This window comes from Emydura macquarii, unplaced genomic scaffold (genome assembly GCF_026122565.2).
Source record: "Emydura macquarii macquarii isolate MOO-44397 ecotype Brisbane River unplaced genomic scaffold, CSIRO-AGI_Emac_v2 contig_527, whole genome shotgun sequence".
Taxonomy (NCBI): domain Eukaryota; kingdom Metazoa; phylum Chordata; order Testudines; family Chelidae; genus Emydura; species Emydura macquarii.
This window is the reverse complement of record NW_027130664.1, coordinates 693937-717164: the sequence shown is the minus strand read 5'-3', so window position 1 is coordinate 717164 and position 23228 is coordinate 693937. Positions and strand designations below refer to the sequence as shown.

Genomic DNA, 23228 nt, shown 5'->3' with positions numbered 1-23228 from the left:
AGGGCCACGGTGTGGGGCAGCTGCAGGAGCCAGGGCTGGGTGGCTCTGCTGCCCTCCGGCTGCAGGGCCGTTACTGCAGGCCCAGGCGCCCAGGGCGGGAGCTCAGGCAGGGCCCTTGTCGCGGGAAGGGGCTGAGAGGCCAGGAGAAGGCCCCTAAGGCCACGCAGCAGCCCCCAGCCTCAGAGCCCCTCCACCACGCCTGCAGCCCCAGGGACCATGAACAAGGAGCAGCTGCACCGCTGGGCACAGATGCAGCATGCACCTTCCTAGCGGGGCCCTGGGGTGCCTGGCCTGCCTACTGCCACGGCCCCCTCCGCCTGACAAGGAGCCACTCACAGCCGCACGTTAAAGAAATACTAACTTTAATAATAACCATCCGATTCCTTTGGTATAATCAAGCCCTGGTAACAAATCAAACCCATATAAAGGAGAGAGAAGGGGGAGGGGAGAAAGCAAAACCATCCCCCACCACAGCCCAGGCCAATCTGGAGGGAACAGGAGAGGCCCAGGCTCGCAGGAGGAGGTGTGATGGGGAGGGCTACACTTTGGCTTCAGAGTATAAGAATGTGCATGCAACACTGGGATCCCCACAGCTGTGTGCAGATCCGGGGAGGAGGAGGGAGACACGGCTCCATGCCACACAGGCAGAGCGCACACCTGGCACTGAGGCAGGGGCTGGGACGCACAGCAGCAGCCTGAGGCTGCTCCAGGCAGACCCAGCTTAGAGCTGGTCAGGGTGGGAAGCGGCAGAGTCGGCCCAGCCATCTTTTCCATCCCCCTAGGACCTCAGCACCCACTATAGCCCCTGGCCTGTTGCAGCCGGACGTGGGGAGTTCTGGCTCTGGGTGGATCCCCCTTCCTGCTGCCATCTTCCGGGTGCCATGTGCTTCCTTTGGCATCACGTAGTTGGCATTGGCCCCGGGGAGCTGTGGTACAGGGAACTGGCTGTCAGGCGCTGCCCGAGGGGCAGCAGAGTACTGTGAACTGCACTACACCCCCTGAAGGGCAGAGGGGGAGCCCCAGGAACCCCATTTGCCCCACCTACTTTCCATCCATGCCCCTGCCTGGACACAGCCTGCTGCAGCAGGGCAGCATAGGAGTCGTGGCTGCTGCAGGGGACAGGAGGCCACGTGAGCCACGGTTCCAGCCAGCAGGGCGCTAGGCCAGGAACAGGCAGAGGCCTGAGCTGAGCACACCTGGCTGTGGCCTCTGGGAGATGAGGAGCCTTGCGTGAGGACCGGGACTGTGTGCCCAGCGCTCCCCCAGCAGCCAGGATGGGCTGACCTCTCCCCCCCCCCACCCCAGGAAATGCGCACTTAGCCAGGGCAAACTGCTTTGCATAAGAATCTGGGACCTGCGGAGGGTCAAGGCACAGAGTTAATACGTAAAGTGATCGGGCCCACTGGGTGCACAGCCACCCCGCTTCATGGAGCAAGGCGCCAGGCTCACACGGCCAGGGGAAGGGCCATCCACTCCCTGACTCTGGAGGAGGGCAGGGCTCCCTCGTTCTTGCCCATTGCAGCAGGAGCCCTGGCACGGCCTACGCTGTAGATGACTGGGGGAGGCCCTTAGGGGCGGTAGGGGAACAGGGCAGATGGGACTCCAGCCCTGTCCTGCTTGGGGGGGCGGAGAACTCAGGGCCTATCTGGGGAAGGCAGGACCAGGAGTGCTCTGTAGGCTCCAGCCAGGCCGGATTTAACCTTCACCATCCTCAGAGAGGCTCAGCAGGCACGCAGAGGTCAGGACTGAGCAGAGGGCAGCCTCCCTCCCCCCAGCTCCATGGGGCGTGAGGGGTGACTGCGCGGCCTTCAGAGCAGTGCCTGCAGCTACCCCCGGGGTCGGGTTTTTGGTGCTAGCGGAGCCATGGCTGGTGGGTCTAGTCCAGCACCCAGGAGACAGGGGCTTTGGCAGAAACTGGCCCCTCTGTCCCTTCCAGGAGCATTGTTCCACCGGTGCCCAGCCCCGGCTCCACTGCTGCATTGTCTCTGGAGGGGCTGGTGTGAGCCAGTGCTCCTGGGAGGGGAGCTGCGGCCCCCAGGCAGGTAGCTGGTGAGCCCCAGGACCTCTCAGGGAAGCAGCTGTTGAGACGGTCCAAGAGTCCAGCTGGCAAAGAGGGGCTGAGCAGGCCAGGGTGGGCAGGGCCCGGGGAGCTCCGCCGAGGCACCTGCAGGCCTCACCCTCTCCTCTCCACGGGCTGCTGCAGACACAGCTCGCTGCCCGCCGAGATGATGGGCAGCTGATTGTCCATGTGGTAGCTGATCAGGTGACTGACGCTCTCGAAGCGATGATCCTTCGTCCGCACCTGCAGGGGCCAGAACCGGGGCTCAGGGGGTGGCGAGGAAGTGGGTGGAGCCACAAGGCCCGTGCCCCCCAGCCTGGGGCATTCCATGCTGGCGGGGTCCGGGGGCAGACATGGCCCAGCATGTGTACTCTGCTCTCTGAGCAGGGTGCCCTCTTGCAGCCAAATGAGACATGGCAGCAGAGATGGACCAGTCCCCCACCAACGACCAGGGGCCCCTCCTTCCCTAGGGCCCCGCTGAGGGGTGGGCTGTGCTCAGCTGTGGGGTGAGGCTGGCTGAGGGCCCATGGGGCTGAGCTGGAGCCAAGGCCAGAGAAGGGCAGGGCTGCTGTCAATCACTGTCACACACAAGAACAAGAACCAGGAGCCGGGGGTGGGGGGAGGAATAGAGGCTGTTGGCTCAGTGCCCAGCCAGCGCCCCACACCTGCAGGGTCACTGGGGAGGGGGTTTGACTCTGATTAGCATTTCCCCCGAGTGCCAGCCCCGCAGGACTGGGGAAGGGAGCCCGGGCCCCTACCCCCACTTGCCCCTGGGGCAGCCCTTGTCTGGAGAGCGCGGGTGACTCACCACTCCCTCGGGGTCGACCAGCAGCAGGTGCTTGGGCTGCCCGCCCTGCAGCCCGGTCAGCACGTACTGGCCCGGTGTGGTGGTGCTCTCCCGCACCAGGAAGTCCCCGTTCACCTTCAGCAGCTTCTCTGCCTCCTTGCGGCTCATCTTCCCGTGGTACCAGGGCTCCCGCCGCAGCTGCTCCTCCATGGAGGCCAGAAGCTGGGCCGGCGGCAGCCCCACCAGCCCAGGGGGTGGGACCCGCAGGGCATCCTCAAAGGGCTCTGCAGGGGGAGAGAAGCAGGGGTTCGTTTGCGGAGCGGTGGCTGGCCAAAGGGCTCTAGCTGGTTGGACAGAGGCAAGCCAAACCTCAGCCCAGCAAGAGCCAGTCCGGAGCCCGGAGCCCGAGCCGTCAGCGGGCTGAGAGCGGCAGCAGGCCAACCTCCCACTCACTCACTCATGTCGAAGAGGTCTCTCTGGACACTGCCATTGGCGGCTCCCGGGACGCTGGCGGCAGAGGCTTGACGCGACCTGTCCAGGTTCTGCACGTTGACGTAGGACGGGTCATCGAACAGGTCGGTGCGGCTGGCGGGGCCAGTGCCAGGGGGGTATTTATCCCTTCCTGCAGGGAGGAGAGCTGCTGTTAGCCGGGCTTGCCTGCCCGAGAGCCAGCATGTCCCTCCCACCCCTTTGGACCTCAGGTTCGCCCAGGGACAGCTGCAGACTCCAGCTGGGGCAGCAGGGACCTCGCCCTGGAAAGCCAGCCCTGCGCTCTGCTGGGGTCCATTGATCTGCTCCATGACCCCAGCAAACCCAGAGGGGTGCAGAACTGGACCCAGGGGCGACACAAAAGCCCTGGGGCATTCGGTTTCTGGTTTGAGCGCTCACAGGACATCGGGCCTGGCACCAAGGGGGATGCTCAGTGACTTTGCCATGTTTATCAGACCCGGTCATCTGAGTTTAGCCTGTCCCACTGCAGCCTCCACTTGCCGCAGAGGGCGGCACAGAAGCAATGCCGGTCTGGCACTGCCGCGTGGGGCAGAGCTGCCTGAGGCACCCCTTAGCCACTACCACAGCCAGGCATGCGAGCCGTGCTGTGCCAGGCCGGGCACAGCTGCCCTTGGTCCGGTACCTTGGGCAGGAGGGTGCTGCTTCCGGGAGTCGTGCTCCCCGCTGGACATCTGACCCACAGGCTGCAGGAGGAAGAGACAGGCGGTAAGTGGCCGAGGCTCAGACTGTTCCCCTTCCATCCTCGTGCCCACACCGCCCAGCTCCCTGGTCCAGGCCTGCAGTGGCCTCCAGCCTGACCATCTGCCGCCCCCTCTCCTCCCGGCAGCTGGCAGCCTGTTCGGGGGCAAGCTGTCCTGCAGGCGCTCCCCGTGCCCACTTTCACCCCAGGGGCCGATCCGGCAAGGGGGGCTCATCGGCCAAGTGGCCCCATGCCCCAGCTCAGCCCTGAGCCACACGCTGGCACGGCCCTGGGCAGAGCCGGTGGGGGAAAGGTGCTCACCAGCGTCGCCCCCAGGTGATTGGGCGTCTGTGTCGCGCCGGCGCCGTCGCGCAGCCGCATGTCCACCACGCCCCCCAGGGGCGGCTCCTTGCCGGGGAAATCATTGTAGTACTGATGGTCCGACGGCTCTTCCTCCTCCTCGTCCCAGGCAGAACCGTCGAACCCGGCCATCCTGGGGGGCAGAGACTGGGTGAGCAGCCCCGGGGCCAACCCCGCCACGTGCCAACTGCCCTCCGCTCCCCCTGGAATGTGCCCAGGCAGCCAGCAGCCCCCAACAACTCTGAGGTACTGGTGCCCCTCCCCCGTACCTGTCATGGGGCGTGACCAGCTTCGGGGGGTTTTTCAAGTACTGCTTGAAGCGCAGCTCGAAGGCCTGGCCGATGGTGCTGATCACGTCCTGCGCCAGGCCCTCGGGGCACTCCAGGATGTGGCAGGCTGGGAGGGAACGGAAGCAGGGTTAGGAGGGACGGTCCCGGGGGCAAAGGTGACACCCAGCCCTGAGCCAACCTGGCAGAAAGACCCCAGCAGAGCCAGCCAGGGCAACTCTGCTAGAGCAGCCCGGGGAGTGCAGGGGAGGTGCCAGCCCCGCCCTCCTGGCCCCTGCAGACCAGGACCGTGGGGAGCAGCACGGGGGCTGAGGCAGGCGTTCAGCAATGGCCTAATGGCTGTGCCAGAGCTTGCAGTGCCAGCCGGCCGGGGGTGGCGAGGAGCCGCCAGCCGGCGGTGCCCTTACCTCTCTGGTTGACAGGGTCTTTGGCAACGTAGGCGACGTACTCGGCGGTGTCCTGCGGGGGAGACGCAGTGAGTGAGGGAGCCCCACGCCCTACCCACCGCTCGGCAGGTCCACAGCAGTGCCAGGTGTGGCGCGAGGGGCCAGGAGACGTTACCAGGGCGCCGGCCCATCCCCACTTTGCTAGTCAGCTCACCCACGCCACCGCTGGGGCCTGCGGCTCTATGGGGGTGCCTGGCAGGGGTGGGGGTTGGGTCAGAATGGCCCCTCGCTCCCACCCCGCCCAGAGAGGCACCGCCAGTGGGCCAAACCCAAGGAGAGCCGCACCCTGAGAGACCAAGGCGGGAGATGGGATTGAACCAGGATGGGGGGTAGCCAGGGACACTGAGCAAAGGCCCCCAGCTGGGCCAGTGAGGAGCTAGTGAGTGGGGGGGCAGGCGGGGGCCCCACACACTCACCGGGTCACCCCCAGAGGCGAAGGAGATGGACTGCATGTGATGGTTGGCGATGATCTGCAGGGAAGTGAAAGGCTTTGGTCAGACACAGCCCCTGGCTCTCTGCCCAGCCCAGGACACCTGAGGGGGGCCGGGGAGGAGGCGCACCCCAGGGATGCAAGGTCTCCGCTCGGCCTCTGGAGTCCCCGGGTCGCTCCCCAAGGTGTCTCCACACAGCACCGCTGGCGGCCACAGACTGCGCTGCTAGTGCCCAGTATTGCAACATCAAGGTCAGGGGTCAAACCAGTGACCTTCCGCGGGGGCCAGCCCCGGGACGGGGCGAACAGGCGTCAGCACACGCCTGGCCTGGGCCCCCCGGCAGACCGGAGAGGCGCTCCTAAGCTGGGGGGCTGGGCCGTCGGAGGCAGGAGTCCGCCTCTGCTGGTTTCCCAGCCAGGGCAGGTGGGGAGGGGCAGGTTTTCAGCTGGCTTTGAAGCCAGGTCCCCTGGTTTCTGCCACCCCCCGACCCCCCATCACCTGTTTGCAGTCGGAGGCCATGAGGTTGAGGCTGCTGGTGGAGATGGTGAGGGTGATAGGCATGCCGGCAAACTTCAGGTTGCTCTTTCCCAGGATGGAGTTCAGTGAGCGCCCGCAGGGCTGGGGAGCAAAGGCACCGTCTGGGCAGGCTGGGCTGAGGGGAGAGCCCCCTCGCTGCCCGTCGGGCCCCCAAACGCCCATGGCTCAGCCAGGCCAATTAGCTCAGGGCATCTACCGACTCCCAGCAGGCCCAGGCCAGGCAAAGCCGGGCACACTGGGGCCAGGAACGGCCTGGTCGGCTCTGGGCCGGGGGGAACAGAACTCGGCAGGGCAGTGCTCATGGCTCAGTCATGCCAGCTCCCTCGCCAACCAGCCCGCCCCCTCGAAACCCGGCCCCACCACCCCTCACCTTCCAGGAATGGCAGCAGCCCCGCCGCAGCTTCTGGCTCAGCACTCAACCCCCCCCACCGCATCTATTAACCAGCAGCAGGGCGCCCCGTGCACTGAGTGGGGGAGGGCTCGGCCTCGCTCCTCCATTAGCGCCAGACAGGGCCGCTATTGATCAGCCCCGCAGCGAGGCCGTGGCTGGAGCCCACAGCAAGGGCGGCCCCAGGGGCCTGGGACTCAGCACTAGACGCTCTTGCTCTGATAGATGGGGGGGCACGGGCACACCCCGGAGATCTCTGTGTGCGCCTCTCTCCCTCCGCCCTCTGCAAACACCCTCTGCTTCCCAGCCCCCATTTCACACCCCGGAGCCTCCTGCCTGAGCGGGGCCAGGGCGGACGAGGCCAGCACTGCCTGGCTCCTAGAACAATGGCTGGATCAATTCTCGGCTCTGACCCGGACTAACTGGGCCTCTCCCCAGCTGTGAACAGGGGCTGGTCCTTCCTACCTCCCTGGGGTGGCGAAAGGCCCCTGTCCCCCACCACGTCCCCACCCCTCGCCCTCGGCCATCAGCAGGTCAGTGCCAGCCCCGGCACTATCCAGACTCCAGGCCCTGCTCTAACTGCTGGAGCACGCTGCCTTTAGCTGCCCCATCGTCCTCTCCTGCCCCAGGTCCCACCTTACCTTCCTCCTCCGGACGGCCCCTTTGGCGCCTGGCACTGCCTCGCACACAAGGCTGATCGCCTCCCTGCAGGGAACCCAGGTGCAAAGTCAGGACAGACTAAGAGCATAGCCCGGCCCCTGCCACTCCCCCGCGACTAGCCCCCCGAGGCCTGCCCCAGGGCCCTGGATAGACAAGGACATGGATCTTAGCCCACCCGGACTGAGTGAAGGAGAAGGGCCCTGTCCCGGCCCTGGAAGCAGCTCTGCAGTGGGGATCGGCCCTGGCCCCCCAAGGAGGTTGCAGTCGCCCATAATCACCAGCCCTGCGGAAAGGGCCCAGTGTCATGGGCTGGGTGCAGAAAAGGAGAAGGCGCTGGGAATCCCCCAGCCATCCCCTGCAGGCTGGCCCAGCGGGGCTGAGGCAGGACACATGGGACCCTCTGTCTGGCAGAGGCTGGGTAACTGCTTCCTCTCTGGTCCCTGCACCTCCTCCGCAGCGGCTGTTCAGACCCCACCAGCCACAGCGCTGGGGGGTAAGGGGCACCACGGGACTTACGCTGGGCCCAGAGCGGCCTGGCTGGCTGATGGGCCCCCAGCCTGCTCCCCCAAGCTCAGCTCAGCCCAGCCACAGGGCACTGGGTCAGAACCCACCCTCCAGGCCCACGGGCATCAGTGCCTCTCCTAGCGCGAGGCCTCTCCACGCATACCCCGCAGCGCCTGTGGCTCACACGGGAGGCAGGGCAGGCCCGGGCAGCAGGGACTCACCTGGTGACCTGAGTCCTGGTGTTGAAATCCAGCGCCCGCATGGACTGGAGAACTTCCACGCAGCCCATGTACTGAGAGAGAGAGAGAGAATCAGCCCCACAGCCCCCAAACCTGCCGGGATGGGCACAGCCACCCCTCCCACCAGCCCCACGGCGGGCATGCTAGCAGGCTGCTCCCCAGCACCAGCTCAGCTGTCAGGGTGTGGGGCCATCCCCCCGGGGCCTCCTCCCAGCCCCACAGCTCACAGGCCAAGCAGACCCACGGTCCCTGCAGCTGGCCAGGCATCGCACAATGAGCTACCAAGCGGTGCTGGGGAGGGGCTGTGTCCGCAGAGCCGCGCGTGCTGGCACCGGCTGGCCTTGCCTAGGGCCACGTTCAGCTTCCAACGACTCTGGGGCAAACCCCCAGTGGCCTCACATGGGGAGGTGGGGAACAGAAATATACAGACCTAAAGAACCCCCCCGAGTATCTATCGGGGAGAGTCTGGGTTTGTGCCTGGCTCTGGGGCACCATCCAGAGATGCCAGGGCCCCTCCAGGCACCCCATGGGGGAGGCACCGCACACAGCCCCGGGAGACTGTGGTGCCAAACGCACCTGTGTGGCAGCTCACAAGGAGCCCAGCCACTGCACACGCCAGCTCCCGCCCCGGGCAGTCCCCAACCGGGCGCCCCAGGGAGCATCCCCACAGAACTCAGTTACCCACCCTCTCTGCTCCCATCAACCAGTCCCCACAGACCCCGCAGGAGAGCCGAGCGCCCAGGTGCTGGGGGATGCACAAACAGCACCCGGCTGAGATGATTAAAGGGACACAAATAAAAGTCCCATTCCCAAGGTGGTCTGGGGGGTCCCTGGTGCCCCCCTTGCCTCAGCAGAGCCCCAAGCCCTGCCTCTCTCTCCCCAAGCCCTGCCTCCTGGGCCAGGCCCTTATGCCAGACAGTTCCTCTCACTTCTGCTGAACAAGAACAAAGCTGATCTATTCAGTGCCCCCCTTTTGTGGCCTCAATGCTGGCAGGGAGGGTGCAGGGCTCCAAGGGGGTCCCCAGCCGTGGCCTCTGAGCAGGATGCTGAGCGGGCCACAGGCTGGAAACAGGGCTGTTTAATCCTGACTCAGGTCACACGTGAAACAAGTTGGCTGGTCTCAGCCCGGTGCTCCGTGTTCACATCATGCCCCAAACATACTGCGCACACTCAGGAGACACAGGGGCTGTGAGCTGCAGAGCTGGGGGGAGCCGGGGACTGCCCAGCCAGAGGGAGACATGGGCAGAACTGGGTGTGGGAAGCTGTGTCCCCGACCCCTGTCCTACACCCTTCCCCAGCCCTGCCTGAATGTCCCTGAGGGGCTCCCCCCTTCCAGGAACCCAGCCCCGTCCCCCTGGCTCTCAGCAGCAGTGGCTAGGGAGCGAGGGGAGGTCGCTAAAGGAAAGGCCAGCCCAGCTTCTGTGCTGGGGGGCAGTGGGGCTCTGCAGGCTGAGCTAACGCTGCAGGCAGGTCCCTGCTACAACGCCATGGGGGGAGACAGGCAGGAGCGGCCCGGAGGCACCACAGCCAAGGGCATCTCTCGGAGCAGGGAGCCGGGTAACCTGCCAGGGAATCTGCCGCGTGCCCCGATGCCAGTGTGTCCCCAGGGCCCTGTGCGGGGCTGAGGCAGGCCCATGGCTTGGTTCTGGTTCCATGTATGGCTGGGCATGCCCAGTTACACCCGTGCCTCGGCACAGGGGGAAAGGGTGGTCCAGTGCATGGCGCAGCACACAGACTTTGATCCCAGCATGCAGTGCTCCACCGCCACAGGAGCGGCCAGGCAGCAGAGCATGCTGGGAGCTGTAGTCTCCCTGGACCGAGGGCACTCCCTGCATGGGGCGCTCAGCCACAAACGGGGGGCGCCCGGCGGCTGGCTCTGCGGTTTGCGCGTACGTGGGGCTGCGCTGGGCCAGACGGAAGGGAGGGCGAAGGGACACGATCGGCTCCAGGCCACCTGTATCTGCTTAGCAAGTCGCTGCACCCCAACAGGCTCCACGAGGCTGCCACGGGACATGGGCATCTGAGCCAATCAAGAGGCCCTGGGGACACTTCCCCACGGGGCGGCGGCGTGCCGGAGAGCTGCCTGTGGCTGACCGTGCCTCCTGCCGCGCCCTGCCAGCCTGCCTGTCCGCGGGCATCTGCAGCAAACCCCTGGCAGGCGCCGGAGGAGAACAGGGAGTGAGGAAGCACTCCGATCCCGCCTGCCAAGCGGCCCCACTCACAGCTGCCTGCCCAGCGGGGTGAGCGACAGGCTCTCTGGGAGGCCTTGGCTAAGGTGCACAAAAGGGCAAGGAGCCCTCGTCAGAAAGGGGAAGAAAACCCCACTGGGCACAAAAAGGAAGCAGCTGTTTCCTGCCCCACCACGGGGTCAGGCCTGGAGCCCTTGTGCAAAGGGCGGAGGCTCTGGGCATGCAAGTTCCTTCCTCCCCAAGCAGCAGGATGAGCACTAGTGGGTTGCGCCGCCCGCCGCCCGCCCCCCCCGTGCGGGTAATGACAGCAGCCCGGGCAGAGGGTTCCAAGACACAGCCCTGCCTGGGCCCCCTGTCCAGGTTCTCCCCCCAACCCCCGACAGCAGAGACTTTCCAAATCCCACCCCCAGCGGGGAGCCTCCCTGCACCAGCCACACTTGGGCATCCCAGGTCCAATTCTAGTTCCACAGGAGCTGCTCGCCCTGGGGAAGGGCAGTGCACAAAGGGTTACATGCCATCTGACCCGTGGGCAGCTGTGCTGGATTGGCAGGGCGCCCGCCATGGGTGTGGATCAGTGCCCGCTGCTGGGGGGCTGGGACAGCTGGTCAGACACCCCCAGGACCTGTCCGCCCCCCTCCCAGGGTGCCCCAGCTGCACTCACCCTGACGAGGTAGGAGACACCGGGGCCCATGACCATGTCATCGGGGTGCAGCCAGCCACGGGTGGGCTTATTGACGAAGCTGCCGTGGCGGGTCCATTCGTCGCCCCCCAGCTGGCCACCTTCCACCCGTGTCTTCTTCCCGCAGCTCAGCTTGTTCATATCCTGGGAACAGACAGCAACAGGCCCCGCTGAATCGGGGCTGGGGGTGCTCACCACGGCCAGGGCCACGCCTGGCTCCCCGAGGCGCCCAGCTTCCTTGAGGCTGGTGGCGGAGGAGCCCCGCAGGGTGAGCAGGCTGGCCGGGTTGGAGAGCTTCAGGCTGGCCATCCTGGGGAAGAAGGAGCACAGGGTGGTGGGGCTGTCCTCCGACTCCGACGCGAGCTCCCCGATGGGCAGCATGGGGCTGAGCGACGAGGACGACAGGGAGCTGGGCAGGGACTGGGTGGCTACGAGGGACTCCCCCGGGGAGCCTGGGGTCCCTGCCCCTGCCACCGCCTCCTCCAGGGAGGAGACCGACTCGTTCCGCAGGTGGCTGTATTTACTCTTCTGCAGCAGATCCATGCTGGAGGGGCTGGCCCGGCCCTTACAGCAGCGCCATTGAGAGGTTACCGCAGCCAGCCCCCTGCAGAGCAGGGACTCCAGAAACACAGGGCCAGGCCGGCCCCTGCACCAGGCCCCCACCAGCACAGCATGGTTGCTGGGAGAGCCGGCACCCTCGGTTCAAAGCTCCATGTGCGCCAGCGCTCCCCAGGCAGCGGCACGGCGGGCGGGCGGGCTCCTTACAGCCAGTCAATAACCATCAGCCTGGGGAGGACAGGGCAGGACAGGACAGGGCAGGGCAGGGAGGGACGCGCTGATGCAGCCGGCTGGAGAGCGGCCCCGGGACCTGTGATTCCAGCCCGGCTGTCCGCAGAGAGGAAGCAGGCGAGGCTGCTGGCTGCACCCAGGGCGGGACGCTGTGCTTGCTCGGCTGCAGGCTCAGCCCCGGCTTGCTGTTCTTCCACCTGCCAGGGTATCCTCAAGCTGGGCTGCCCAGAGACTGCTCGTGGCTAAACCCCATTGTCTTCCGCAGGCGCCCGGCCGCTCCCCCAGTCCAGTGCCACTGCCCTGCAGAGAGCAGCAGACGCCTCGTTACCCGCCTGCCGGCACAGCCCTGCCCTGCCCGCCAGCACCGCTAGCTACGTGGACAAGGCAGCCCCCAGCGCGTCCCAGCCCGGGCCGGCTGCGCTCTGGGTACCAGCACCAGCGTGGAGCTGACCCAGCCTGGCCCAGCCGCTGGGCGGGGACGGAGGGCAGCTCAGCCACAGGTGGTGCACGTGTCCAGCCAAGGCCTGGGGTCCCCGCGCCGCAGAGAGGAGCAGGGCGCTGGGCAAAGATGCAGCAAGGCTGGGTGCTCCGGCCCAGGCTGGGAGGCGGGTCCCCGTGGATCGGGAGGCAGGAAACTGGAGCCTTCGGCGGGTCCCAGCGAGAGGCGCAGGCGAGGGGCCGGGACCAGCATTTGCTCCCCAGCTGCTGCAGCCGCCTCTGCTGCTGCTAATTGCGGCTGCTTCCTGCCTGCCTGGCTGCCGGCCGGGGCGGCTCCGAGTGACTGGACTCCCCGGGGAGGAGCTGCTGCCAATCGCGGCCCTGCTGACTCACAGCCAGCCCAGCCGGCGGGAGGGGCTCTCCGCGCTGCCTCCGCCAGGGGTGGGGTCGCAGGGAATATCTGGAGCAGAAAATCAAGGTCATGGGCGGAGCCAGCCTGACGGGGGCGGGCGGGGGGGCTGCCTGCCGTGCAGCCCGGGGGGCCCAAGGGCGAGGGGCAGCGTCACTGAAGGCTGGTCCCCGCCCTCTCCAGGGACACCTGTGCCACATCCGCTACCTGGCACCCGCGCGGGCTCCTCCGGGCACCATTGCGAGCTCCCTTCCCGCTTTCTCCAGCTCCCCGGCCCTTTGCAGACCCCACGGAAAGGCTCCTGCCTGGTTCCCCCTTGGCTGCTCTGCACGCAGAGACCGCACCGCGCCGGCACTGGGGCGCGGGGCCAGCACGCAGGGGCACGCGAGAGCTTGCAAAGGCCTCAAGGCCCTTGGCACGTCCCTTTAAGCCAGGCCAAGCAGCAGTGAGCGGCAGCCCCTCCCCGGGGCCAGCATTGCACCAGCCCTGGGCACGGCAGCACCATGCCCAGGCCAAGAGGTCGGGTCTGCACTAAGCTGAAGAGCGAGCGAGGGACCCGATCAGCACCACACCCTGCCCCCCGTGCACACACCTGTGTCTGGAGAACACCAGATGCTCCAGCACAACAGGCCGGGGTGAGGGCCGTCGTCACTAGTGTTCAGAGTTAACGCCCAGCGGAGGCCACACCTCCCAGAGCTATTGTTTCAGGCTCTCTGTAGACTCAGGACAACAGCTCGGTGAGTCCCAGAAGGGCTGCAAACATGGGAGGTGGATTCCACAGGAAGCCAGAGGCCCTGGCTCCAGCCCAGCACTGAGATTTCAAGGGCAGGGCCCCTGCGTGGAGGCCACACTGTCCTTACAAGCTCTTTGGCTCTGAGGGTAGGTGGGGAGGCCGGAGCTGGTTCCCGCAGGGCAGGACAGGGCATTCCTGGGTGCTGCCATCCATCAAAGCAAGGCACAGGTAAATGACACTCCCCAGCCAGAGCCGCCACTCAGAGCCATGGAGCAGTGCTACCTAGCCACGGCCTCCGGCTCCTCCCCCCCACAGGTGTCAGCGCTTCGCAGCCTCCATGCACACCCTGGCAGGCAGCCACGACCAGAGTCGGGCCAAGGCTGGGAATAGCCTCTGGAACGGAGCGTGCAGCGTCGCAAAGGGGCTGCTGCTAACTAGAGCAGGGAGGGTCAACCTGCCTCCTGGAGCCCACCACATCGCGGCTAAACTGCCCTCGAGCACGGCGGCGGGGTCCCCTCGGTGCACCCCCTCCCCAAGGAGATCCCCTGTGCACATGCGCACGCGCCTCCCAGCAGGACGATTCTCGCACTGGGCAACAAGCTGCGCTGGCTCTGCCATGGGTGGGCGACCATGCCAGGGGTCCCTGCATCATCCGCAGTGGAGCAGGGCTCACCCTGGCAGCTCTGGGCCCTGACCGCCCCGTGGCCTGCTGCGCAAGCACTTTAAAGAAAGGCAGGAAGCTGGGGCCAGAGGGCCAGGAAGCAGCGACCCACCAGCCCCTGTCTTTCCCTGAGCCGAGCCCTGCGCTTTGCACCCCACGTGCTTGGCAGGCAACAGGGAGGGGGCTGCACCCAGCCAGAAGCCAGGCAGCTGTGCAATGTCCTCTGCTGGAAGGGGCGACCAGGCCGGCCTCTCAGCTCCCCCACCCCTCCCCGGACCAAAATGCTGCTGGCTGGTGGCCAAAGAGGCCGGCCCTGCCTCACCCGCTTATCACGCCTTGGGATGCAGTGTCCAAGCTCTGGGGAACCAGCGCGTGGAGGGTCCCTGCCAGTCTGCAGGCCCTGTCAGGTGCCCTGTGCAGACAAGCCCCGCAGCAGCAGGAGTGGGGCAGAGATCTCCAATGCTCTGCCTGGCAGCACAACCTGGGCCTGCACCCCCTGGAGCCACGGGTCTGTTTGCTGCCCACCCCACCTCCCTTCCTACAGCACGGGGGCCAGGAGAACAGCTGGCAGGAATCACTCCTTCACTCCCAGCCCACACTCAGAGCAACTGACCCCCGACCCCTGAGCGCCCGTAACTCACTCCTGACCTGCAGGATCCCCTCAACCCTGACTGGCAGCCCCCTGCGATGCCAGGCCAGGGCTCCCCCACAGCTGTGCTGATGCCCCTCACTGCGGACCCACGGTCCCCCTGCTAGAACTGTCCTTGGCTGCCCAGACACGGACCTCAGCCAAACTGTTGGGATTTAATAACAAGAACAAAGTGGGGCTAGGCTGAGACTGGATAACTCATTTCACACGTGACTCGGGCCAGGCTGAGCCCCCGCCCCCAGCAGGGACGCTCCGTGCTCCCCCAAGAACAGCTCTGCCGGCCCAGCGAGCCCCTCAGCTGAGAAATCGGTCAAGTCTGGGGCCCCTCCTTGCAGAGCCCAGGACCTGGCCCAACACAGGGAAGTGCGTCCCCAGCACCACCCCCGCACAGCCAGGTGAACCACGCCCAGTCACCCACTCCCCACTCAGGCAAGAGCAGGGAAATTGGGTTAAAAAAGGAGGACAATGGCTGCATGCAGACCAGCGGCCCCAGGAGCCCCGTCCCAGGCCACGTGCGTACCAGCCCTCGGTGCCAGGCTCGCAGCTCTCCATGGGTCCCATCGCTGCAGCACGGGACAGCGCATTGCTAGGTTCAAAGATGCTACAAGGACTTCACCGGCCTACGTATTGGCTGCAGCCTCTGCAGGGCCAGCTTCCAGCTCTGTGCCCACACCCCCCGGGGTAGTTCCCTTAGCACGGACAGCACGTGGCCGGTACTCCACTAGCTAGCACTGTCTGCAGCAAGGCCATCTGCGCCATAGGCAGGCCTGGGAAGTAGCCAGGGGCTAGCACATGCCAGGAGGGGAGGGTCTGCAGTGACGTGAGTGGTGGAGCCGGGAGCACCACAGCAGCAGGGGACACGCGGCTGGGGGAGCTAAAGAGACAATTGGCCAGGTGGGCAGGGAACCCATGGCACAGAGGGGGTTAACTCAGAGCCTGCCAGGCCTGGGGGTACACAGGGAGCCACTCCACGGGGAGCCAGACCCGGACGCTGCCCAGATCCTTGACTCCGGGAAAGCGGGTGGGCCAGAAGCTGGGCTAGGGAGACCCGTGGTCTGAGCCAGCCTGTCAATAACGGCCCCCTCCCCGCCAGGCACATCTGGAGATGCCCACAGCTCCCCCCGGGAGCCAAGCCGCCCCGGGGCTCTCAAAGCCTGTGCGCTCCAGCCCCTGCCACGCTGACGGCAGAGCACGGATGGCAGGCCCCAGGCAGCGCTGCCCTCAGCTGGAGCACAGCCCCAGCCAGGCCTGGTCGTGCAGGGACCCAGAAGAAGGAGAGCGCGTGCCCGCGAGCCGAGCCGTCGGACTCCCGCAGGGTCCAGCCCCTTCCAAATCAGCTGGTCCGTCCCAGGGCCCCACAGGAATAGATCCCATTTCCGGAAAACAAAGCCAGCCGACAGCCCTCCCCCACTCCCACCTCCATCCCATCCGGGCGGGAGACTCACAGGGAGGGAGCAGCCCCAGAGGCATCGCGAGGCGCCGAGCGGCTCCAAGCCCTGCCGGATGCTCTGAGGAGCAGCCCTCGCGTGCATGCCTCCTCCCTCGTCCAGGGCCAGCTCCGAGTCTGGGGCGGCCGCTCCCGGTGCTCTACTGCAGGGGCCAGCACCCAACGCCCTCCCAGGAAAGACGAAGCCGGAGCTGAGTCAGAGCTCTGGAACGGGCGAGCCGCAGCGGGAGGGGAGCCGCACAGAGCTGTGCACGAACACAGGGGCGCACAGAGCCGGACAGTCAGTCTGAGGAAGTTGGGGAGACGCTGCACCAGTTCACGCCTCCTGGGCCCTCCACCGCCGCGCGCCTAGCGACCTGCTCCCCGGGGGTGCTGCCTCTGGCCTAGTAACGGAGGGCAGAGACCATGGACTCCACGCCCAGCAGGACCTGTCCTACTGGACCCCCGCCCCCGCTGCAAACTGACCCGCTGGCTAACGGGCACAGCTGCGGGCCCCTGTCCTCAAGGGCTGGGGAAACCCAGATCCGCAGGCTCCACGACCCTGCCCCCAGCTCTGCCAGGTACTGCAGCACAGCACTGGAACACACAGAACCACACACCACAGCTGGGGAAACTGAGGCACTGAAAGGGCAAGTGACCTGCCCAAGTTTGGAGCCGAGTGGGCCTAGACCCCAGCAGTGCTAGCTTTAACCAGAAGACCCGACTCCCCAAGAAACACCCCCACAGAACACCCCCGTCCTCGAGCAGCATCCTGTCAGCCCAGGCCCCGGCGGGTGGCTCTGGAACAGGCTCTGGAGACACCCAGGCACAGGGGCACGGCCGTGCTAGGTGCACCGACCTTTCCCGGGCTCTGCTCAGCCTGAGTGCCCAGGCCAGGGGCAGCAGGAGCTGGTGGCACAGGACATGTGTCACTGGGCTCCTGCCTTTCTTGCCATGGTCCCAGGAAGGGCTGTGGCGCCCAGCCTGGCGGACAGGCAGGCCCGTCCCGGTAGTGCTGAGATGGGCAGGCAACACGGACAGCCCCGCTGGAGCTGTCTGATGTCCCCGTCCCCCCCAGATGGGCCTCTGGAGCCCTGGCTCTGAGCCCTTCGGCCACCCAGGAACAGCTGCGCCTGCTCTTCCATCCTGCACCGCCAGTCCCCGCAGGGCCCTGAGCTGGGGCCTCCTCGCTATCACCTGGCCGCCCTGGAGCTGAGGCTTTTAGGATCCCAAGTGCTGTCTCCAGGACTGGAGATGGGGGCAGCATGAGCCCAACGGGTCATGAGAAACCTTCCCCTGGCAGCCCTGCCCAGACGCCGTCTGACACAGAGTGGACAGGGGCCCTCGTCCTGCTGGGCCGGATGCCAGGACTCCCAAGAACCATGTCCCAGCCCAGCTCCCAGAGCTGGCATCCTCCCTGCCCCTCCAGGCTATGCTGCACGGACCCTGGGCAGGGGCCATGGCACGTCAGACCCCAGGTAGAGCCAGGAGCAAGCGTTCAGTTCAGCTGACCAGAGCAGACACGTTCCCTGCCCTGCCCCCTCTGCAATGCCCAACTGAGACTCCCGGTCTCAGTTCCCCATCAGCCCCCAGCCCACCCGCTCGGGCAGGCCACCGGCAAGCAGAGCAGAGCGTGCTCTAGATCGGCAAGAAGAGTGCCCAGCTCTTGGCATGCACAGGCTCTGACTGCCAGCAACCTGCCCCGGGCAATGAGGGCAGAAGCTCCCACCCACACATAGCACAGCACTGGGAGAACCACTGCACCGCTGGTGCCGCACACGGGGCAACCAGCAGAGCAGAGGCTGCACCGCAGATGCCTCGCAGGGCCCTGTGGGACGGGGTAAGCCCAGGGAGGAGAGGAGACATGGGGCAACGTGCCCGCCAACGAGCTCTGACTAGCAGCCAGTTCGTGTGGGGCAGCAGTTTGTCCTTGTCCAGAGAAGAGCGGGGGTTTCTTGGACAGGCCAGGACCCGGCTCAAAGGCAGGGGTGCCCTGCAGACCCTGCATTCCTCTCCCTGCCCCTCTTGGTGCTTGCTCAGCCCGGAAAGGCCAAAAGGGTGTGACACATGCTGATCTTCAGGCTGTCTGCCAGGTGGGACAGGAGCCCGAGATTTCTTTCCACACGCTGGGAGACGGCACTTACGCTGCCCCCCCGCAAGGCCCCCATCTGGGTGCTCAGCCTGCGACTCTCACAACAGGGTGTTCAACTGCCGGCGAGCTGCGGACGTGCTCCCTACTGCAGCGTCACCTGGGAGCAGCCAGCGATGGCCTGCGCCCCACTGCAAGGAGATGTGAGACACACACACAAGGCACCAAAGCGTGTGACACGCTCCCCAGGAAGGCGGGCAGGCATTCGGTGAGACACGGCCAATAGGTAGCTCTTTCTCCAAGTGGCCCAGCAGAGGCACCGGTGACACCGCTACCGGATCACACGTGGGGGTCACAGCTACCAGATGGCACACGCACATGCCAGCTCTCTGTCTCTCAAACACACACACACACACACACTCCCTGCAACTCAGCGACACCCAGCGGGCGCTATGCTTCTGGGACAGTTCTTCACAGCCAAGGGGGACAGAGGGAAGCCGGAAAATTGTGTGACCCTCAGGAGTCAGTTTCAGGCCCCCTTAGGGTCAGGACCCCCTAGCTGGGAACAGCTGCTCAGTGAGAAACACACCAGAGATCCCAGAGAGATAAGGTGCCCGCAGGTTCGGGCGAGAGAAGGAAAGGGATTTCAGAGAAGGAAGGTCTGATCCATCATCAAAGCCATCTAGCCCACCACCACAGGCCCCGAGAGCCGCTCGCCTTACCACGTACTCCATCTCCACCAGCGGAAGGGCCGCACGCAGGGAGCAGAGACGCACAGCCCCTCTTCGTAGAGTCCAACCTGCGGTTCAGTGACAAACAGGGAGTTAGCCGGTCTGGCCCAGCCCCCCGCGGAGGCTGGCATCCGCTCAGCGACTGACGGGTAGATGCCCTGCAGCTTTCCGCTAACCACATGCCATGTCTCTCGGAGACAGCCTCCTGGCGATGCCCCACAAATACTCTGCCCCACACATCCCAGCCTGCGGACTTGCTGCTCGGGGAGCTGCGGCACAGCTGGGTCAGCCGGCAGGGCATTGCACAGGGATAGCCTTTGGCACTGGCTCCTCATCTGAATCCTGATACCCTGACACACCGGGCTTGGGAGGCCGCCCAGCACCAGCTCCGCGCAGGAGGCCTGGTAGCAGCCTGGGCCAGCTCCCAAGTGTGGGACGTTTGGGGTCTCAGTCAAGGCTGAGCAGATACCTGCCAGCATCACAAGAACCAGCAGGTGAAGGGGCACCTGCTTGCCACGTCTACGTCCGGCCTGCCCACGAGGAGCAGCAAACCAGTGAGACGCTTGGGGAAGCCCATATCCTTGTGTAGCAGCCCAAGCAGCACCAGACGGAGCAACCAAACCCAGGGGCCTGCTCGCCTCCAGACAGAGCCTTCTGTGCCGCCACAGCCCCTGGCCAGGCCGACAACCCCACAGCCAGGGACAGCCTGGAGCCTCCGCCAGCACCTCCCCATGGCAAGCAGGAGCAGAGCCTGCCCTTGGCAGCCAGAGCTCCCAGCAATCACCCAGCCCCTGCTGGGACCCAGCGATGCTCTGCCTGTCCAGGGAGGGTGGGGGGGCCGCAAGGGGGAGCAGGATGTGTCCAGACTCCCCTCGCTGCCCGCACACCAGGGAGTCTCCCTGAATGCGATGGGGAGCGAGTCACCCAGGCTGCTGCCAGGACTGGCCAAGACACTGAGCAGCTGTGCTGGGTCAATGCCTCACACAGAGGGCCCACAGCACCCACGGGTGGGGAGGGTGACCCACCGAGCGAGGACACAGCCCTCCGCCTGGGGCAGCAGCACTCACAGCCCAGCCATCGCCCGACACCTTCCCATGTGCCCAGAGCAACACCAAGCAGCACTGAGCTTGGCATGGGGAGATGGGCGTGGGGGAGGAGGTTCCAGGCCCAGGGAGCAGCTGACCAAGCAGCAGAAAGATAAGGGCCAGAGCGGCAGCTCAGAGCAATCACCACAGCTGGCTACCCCCTGAGCTGGGCTGAGCACATTCCTAGACAGGGGAGTGCCAAGAAGCCCTTTAGCCAGAGGCTGGTGTGTTCTCTCCCCTCAGTCTTTGGGCCATGGGCTACGTCTGCTGAGCACGCACCACGGTGGGGGCACTGTGGCACACGCAGCCCTGGGTGCACAGCAGCATGCCAGCCATCTCGAGCCCCCGCAGAGCCGAGAGAGAGAGTCCACAAATCTCCTGCTTTCAAAGCCTGCCTCCTCCAGGCCATTTCAGTCCCTTTCAGTTGTTCACAAAAGCAGAGCAGTGAAAGGGCTTTTCCCATCCAGTGAGATCCAGTGAGCCAAAGCTCTGGCTGGATCCAGTGAGCCAAAGCTGTTTGCAGGGCAGAACCTTAACCTCCATGGGATCCAGAGGACTGGCACGCTGGAAATGGAGCAAGATATGCCCTGGAGCCAGCAGCTCACACCCATTCTGCCACGTTACAAGCCCCGGCCGTGCTCACCTCGTTCCTGCTACGGCCAGGAAGATTCATAACACGGGAGGCTTCCCTGCAGCCTAAATCTCATTGCCCATCAGCTGTTTCCTGACTCAGTGCAACACTTGGCAGCCCAAGTGGCGGGGAGCAGGGGCTGCCTGGTCCGAGCAGAGCAGCACCTGGGATGCAGACTGGCTGGGCAACTGCCAGGCAGCACGGCGAGGGGGGAAAGTCAGGCCAGCCAGCAGGATCAACTAACAGCTGTTTCCCAGGAGCCTCTCTCAGGTGGGGCCCTGTGATTAAAGTGGGGAAGAGTTCAGACGTAAATAAATAAGCAGCCATTAGAACCTGGGCAGCCAGCAATAAATCACACGGCAGAGCTGCCGGGCACAACGCGGGCAGGGCAGCAAAACCTCAGCAGCTTTGCCAGAGAAGCCTGGTGCCATTAAACAGAACCGCAGGGCCGTTCTGCACTGTCGGGGGAGAAGAGATGGCAACGTTGTGTTTTTGGAATATTCCTGCTCACTGCAGCTTCTGATGTCAAAGAACCTTGGGGAGGTTCTTAAAATACATCCTGAGGGGCGGCTCTGCTAGGCTGAGACACACAGGCAGCAATTTCGGTGTTACACAAAGCAACAGAAGCAATGCAGCCACACTTCGAGCGGGGCAATGGCATTCACCAACATCAGCGACAAAACCGAAGTTTAGACAAGGCTCATATTCTGACAGCAAACCACACGAGGCAGGAAATTCGCAGGCGGGGTGACAACCCAGGCCAAGAGTCTGCAATACGGCAGGGCTCAATGGGGAGAGAACGCTGCACTTGCAGCCTGACCCTGGCATTTCTGCACTTGCCTGAATAGCGCTGGCTCCGTTGCCTCTCTCAGGGTGAAGAGCCCAGCCTGGGAAATATATGCCCAACAAGTCTAGCCCGAGAAGCGACCACCCAGTCCACCAAGGCGTCTACACTCTTTGTTTACAATGGCAGCTGTTCCAGGCAACAGGGGACGAGCCTTCTCTTTTACTGCACAAGGTGCTTGTACCCGCAGGCCCCTGGGCACCAGCGGCGACACACCACGCCAAAGGCAACGCCGCCTGACATACAACAGGCCAAAAGGAAACTGGGAGGAAAACTCTCCACCCTACCCAGCAGACAAACATTCCAAGTTCTTGCCTGGACAGGGGAGAGCATTCCCCAGAGCTGCCCCGCCCACAGCCCTCCCCACGGCATCGGCAGCTGCAATTCCCCCCCGGCCAGACAGTGAAATCCCCCCTGCTCTGTCACAGTCTTAGAGCACACAGCCACTGCGGGTGAAGCAACTCTCATGCAAGCCCCTTGGAGCCCCTTTGGGGTCATTAGCGTAGGGTCACGGGCTGGCAAGTTAGCAGTGCCTAGGGCCCGACACGATCTGCCTGGCACAGCTACCCGCAGTGCTTGGCTTTACAAAGCACCCATGCGAGTTCCCGGGGCCACAAACCTGCCTGAGCAACTGACACAAGCTTCCCAAGCAGCCCCCACTCAGTCACAGCTCCGTAGCTGAGAGTGGGAACGTGTCCGCTTGCCCCGGACAAGGGGTCGTACACCCTCTCTGAGCCCGCAGAGAAGGATTTCCCTCCCAGACAGTCCCCCTAAGTCCCCAGGCAGCAGCGTTCTGGGGAAAGCAAATCACAGCTGCTCAATCTGGGACACAAATGGGGAGAGGCAGCCTCAGAGTCCAGGATGAGGAGAGGCTGCCAGGAAGCAACAGGAAATGGAGAAACACCAGGAATGTTTCCAACTGGGGGAGGAAGGTGAAATGGCAGCTGGACAAAGGTTACCAGGGACGTAAACCCCAAGCGTAGCTGCTGAGACACAGGAAGGGGGCATCCGGTGGGTGGGTGTGTGTGGGGGGGGTAACAAGACCCACAGAAAGCCACAGGAAGGCTGAGTTGGAGGCACGGCCCCATCTTTCGGCTCCACAGCGCCCAGGCGGGGGACGGGGCAGTACCGCCCCCGACCCACACTGCCACATGGGAAAAGGAGCCACCCGGCGCCACTCGAGCACTGCCAACCTCTGGGCCAAGCAGCCCTCGGTCACCGCGGCCGGGACACCGCGCTCCTGGCTTCTCCAAGGCCAGCCAGACCCAGCCTGCGCCCTGCGCCCACCACCCCCATCCACGCACCCTGCAGGCCCGGGCCGGGCGGAAGGCGAGGCGGGCACTGAGGTCGCGCTGGCTCCCAGCCCGGCTCCGAGCCCCCGGAGCCCGGCGCCAGCTCGCCCCCCTGCAGCGGGCAGGGAACGGGGGGGGGGGGTCCCGGCCGTTCCAGCACCGCCCGCCCCGCACGGAACCCGGAAGGCGGCTCCCCCGCAGGGAGCGAAAGGCGCCGGGGCGCAGCGAGTCCCCGGCCCGTGGCTGGCACCCGCCGCCGCGCAGAGAGCGGCACCGGGGGGGCACCGGCGGGGGGCAGCCCCAGCGCACGGGGTCTCGGCGCACCCGGGGAGCCGGAAAGCGCGGGGGAGGGGGGCGGTGGGGAGCTGAGCACGGGGGGTCCCGGAGGAAGGGGGCGGGGCGGCGGGATCGGGCCCGGGGGGAGGGGCCGCGAGCGGCGCTCACCGGGGCACCATGGATCCTCCGGGCTCGCGGTGCTGCGGGCGGGCGGGCGGCGGCCGCGGCTCCACTCCCTGCCCTGCCCTGCCCAAACTTCGGGCCGGACCCGGACCTTGCCCCGCCCCCTGCCCCGCAGCCACTCACTTCCGGAATCCGGTCCCGCCGCCACCAGCTCGGCCTCACCGGGCCCCCCGTCACGTGACGGGGGAGCGCTGCCGTCCAGACAGGCTCCAGCCCGCCGGACGACGAGCCAATGGG

The 23228-nt window shown here is 65.7% G+C and overlaps 1 protein-coding gene across 8 annotated transcripts; it reads right to left on the bottom strand.

Moving 5' to 3' along the window:
• Nucleotides 1-561: 561 nt before the first annotated feature.
• Nucleotides 562-23185, bottom strand: SHC1 (SHC adaptor protein 1). 8 transcript variants are annotated; one of them, XM_067539215.1, is made up of 14 exons: nucleotides 23115-23185; nucleotides 18672-18748; nucleotides 10738-11844; nucleotides 7870-7940; nucleotides 7126-7189; nucleotides 6058-6177; nucleotides 5545-5598; nucleotides 5090-5141; nucleotides 4665-4791; nucleotides 4357-4528; nucleotides 3979-4039; nucleotides 3304-3468; nucleotides 2868-3130; nucleotides 562-2302 (listed from the first exon to the last, which is right to left on the bottom strand). In XM_067539215.1, exons 3-14 carry the CDS (start codon nucleotides 11296-11298, stop codon nucleotides 2174-2176), a joined length of 1839 nt encoding a protein of 612 aa, XP_067395316.1. In that variant the 5' UTR covers nucleotides 11299-11844; nucleotides 18672-18748; nucleotides 23115-23185; the 3' UTR covers nucleotides 562-2173. The 8 variants fall into 8 exon arrangements, with proteins under 8 accessions (XP_067395316.1, XP_067395321.1, XP_067395319.1 ...); XM_067539220.1 differs by having other exon boundaries at nucleotides 10738-10899; nucleotides 23115-23178; XM_067539218.1 differs by having other exon boundaries at nucleotides 10738-11065; nucleotides 23115-23157.
• Between the last annotated feature and the right edge of the window lie 43 nt (nucleotides 23186-23228).

Excerpts from the sequence above, each read along its gene's own strand:
- SHC1 (XM_067539215.1), bottom strand. The coding sequence starts at position 11,298 with ATGGATCTGCTGCAGAAGAGTAAATACAGCCACCTGCGGAACGAGTCG. Across the intron at positions 7,941-10,737 it reads GTGTCTCCTACCTCGTCAGG|TACATGGGCTGCGTGGAAGT; the intron begins GTGAGTGCAGCT and ends TCTCTCTCTCAG. Across the intron at positions 5,599-6,057 it reads TGGCCTCCGACTGCAAACAG|ATCATCGCCAACCATCACAT; the intron begins GTGATGGGGGGT and ends ACTTCCCTGCAG.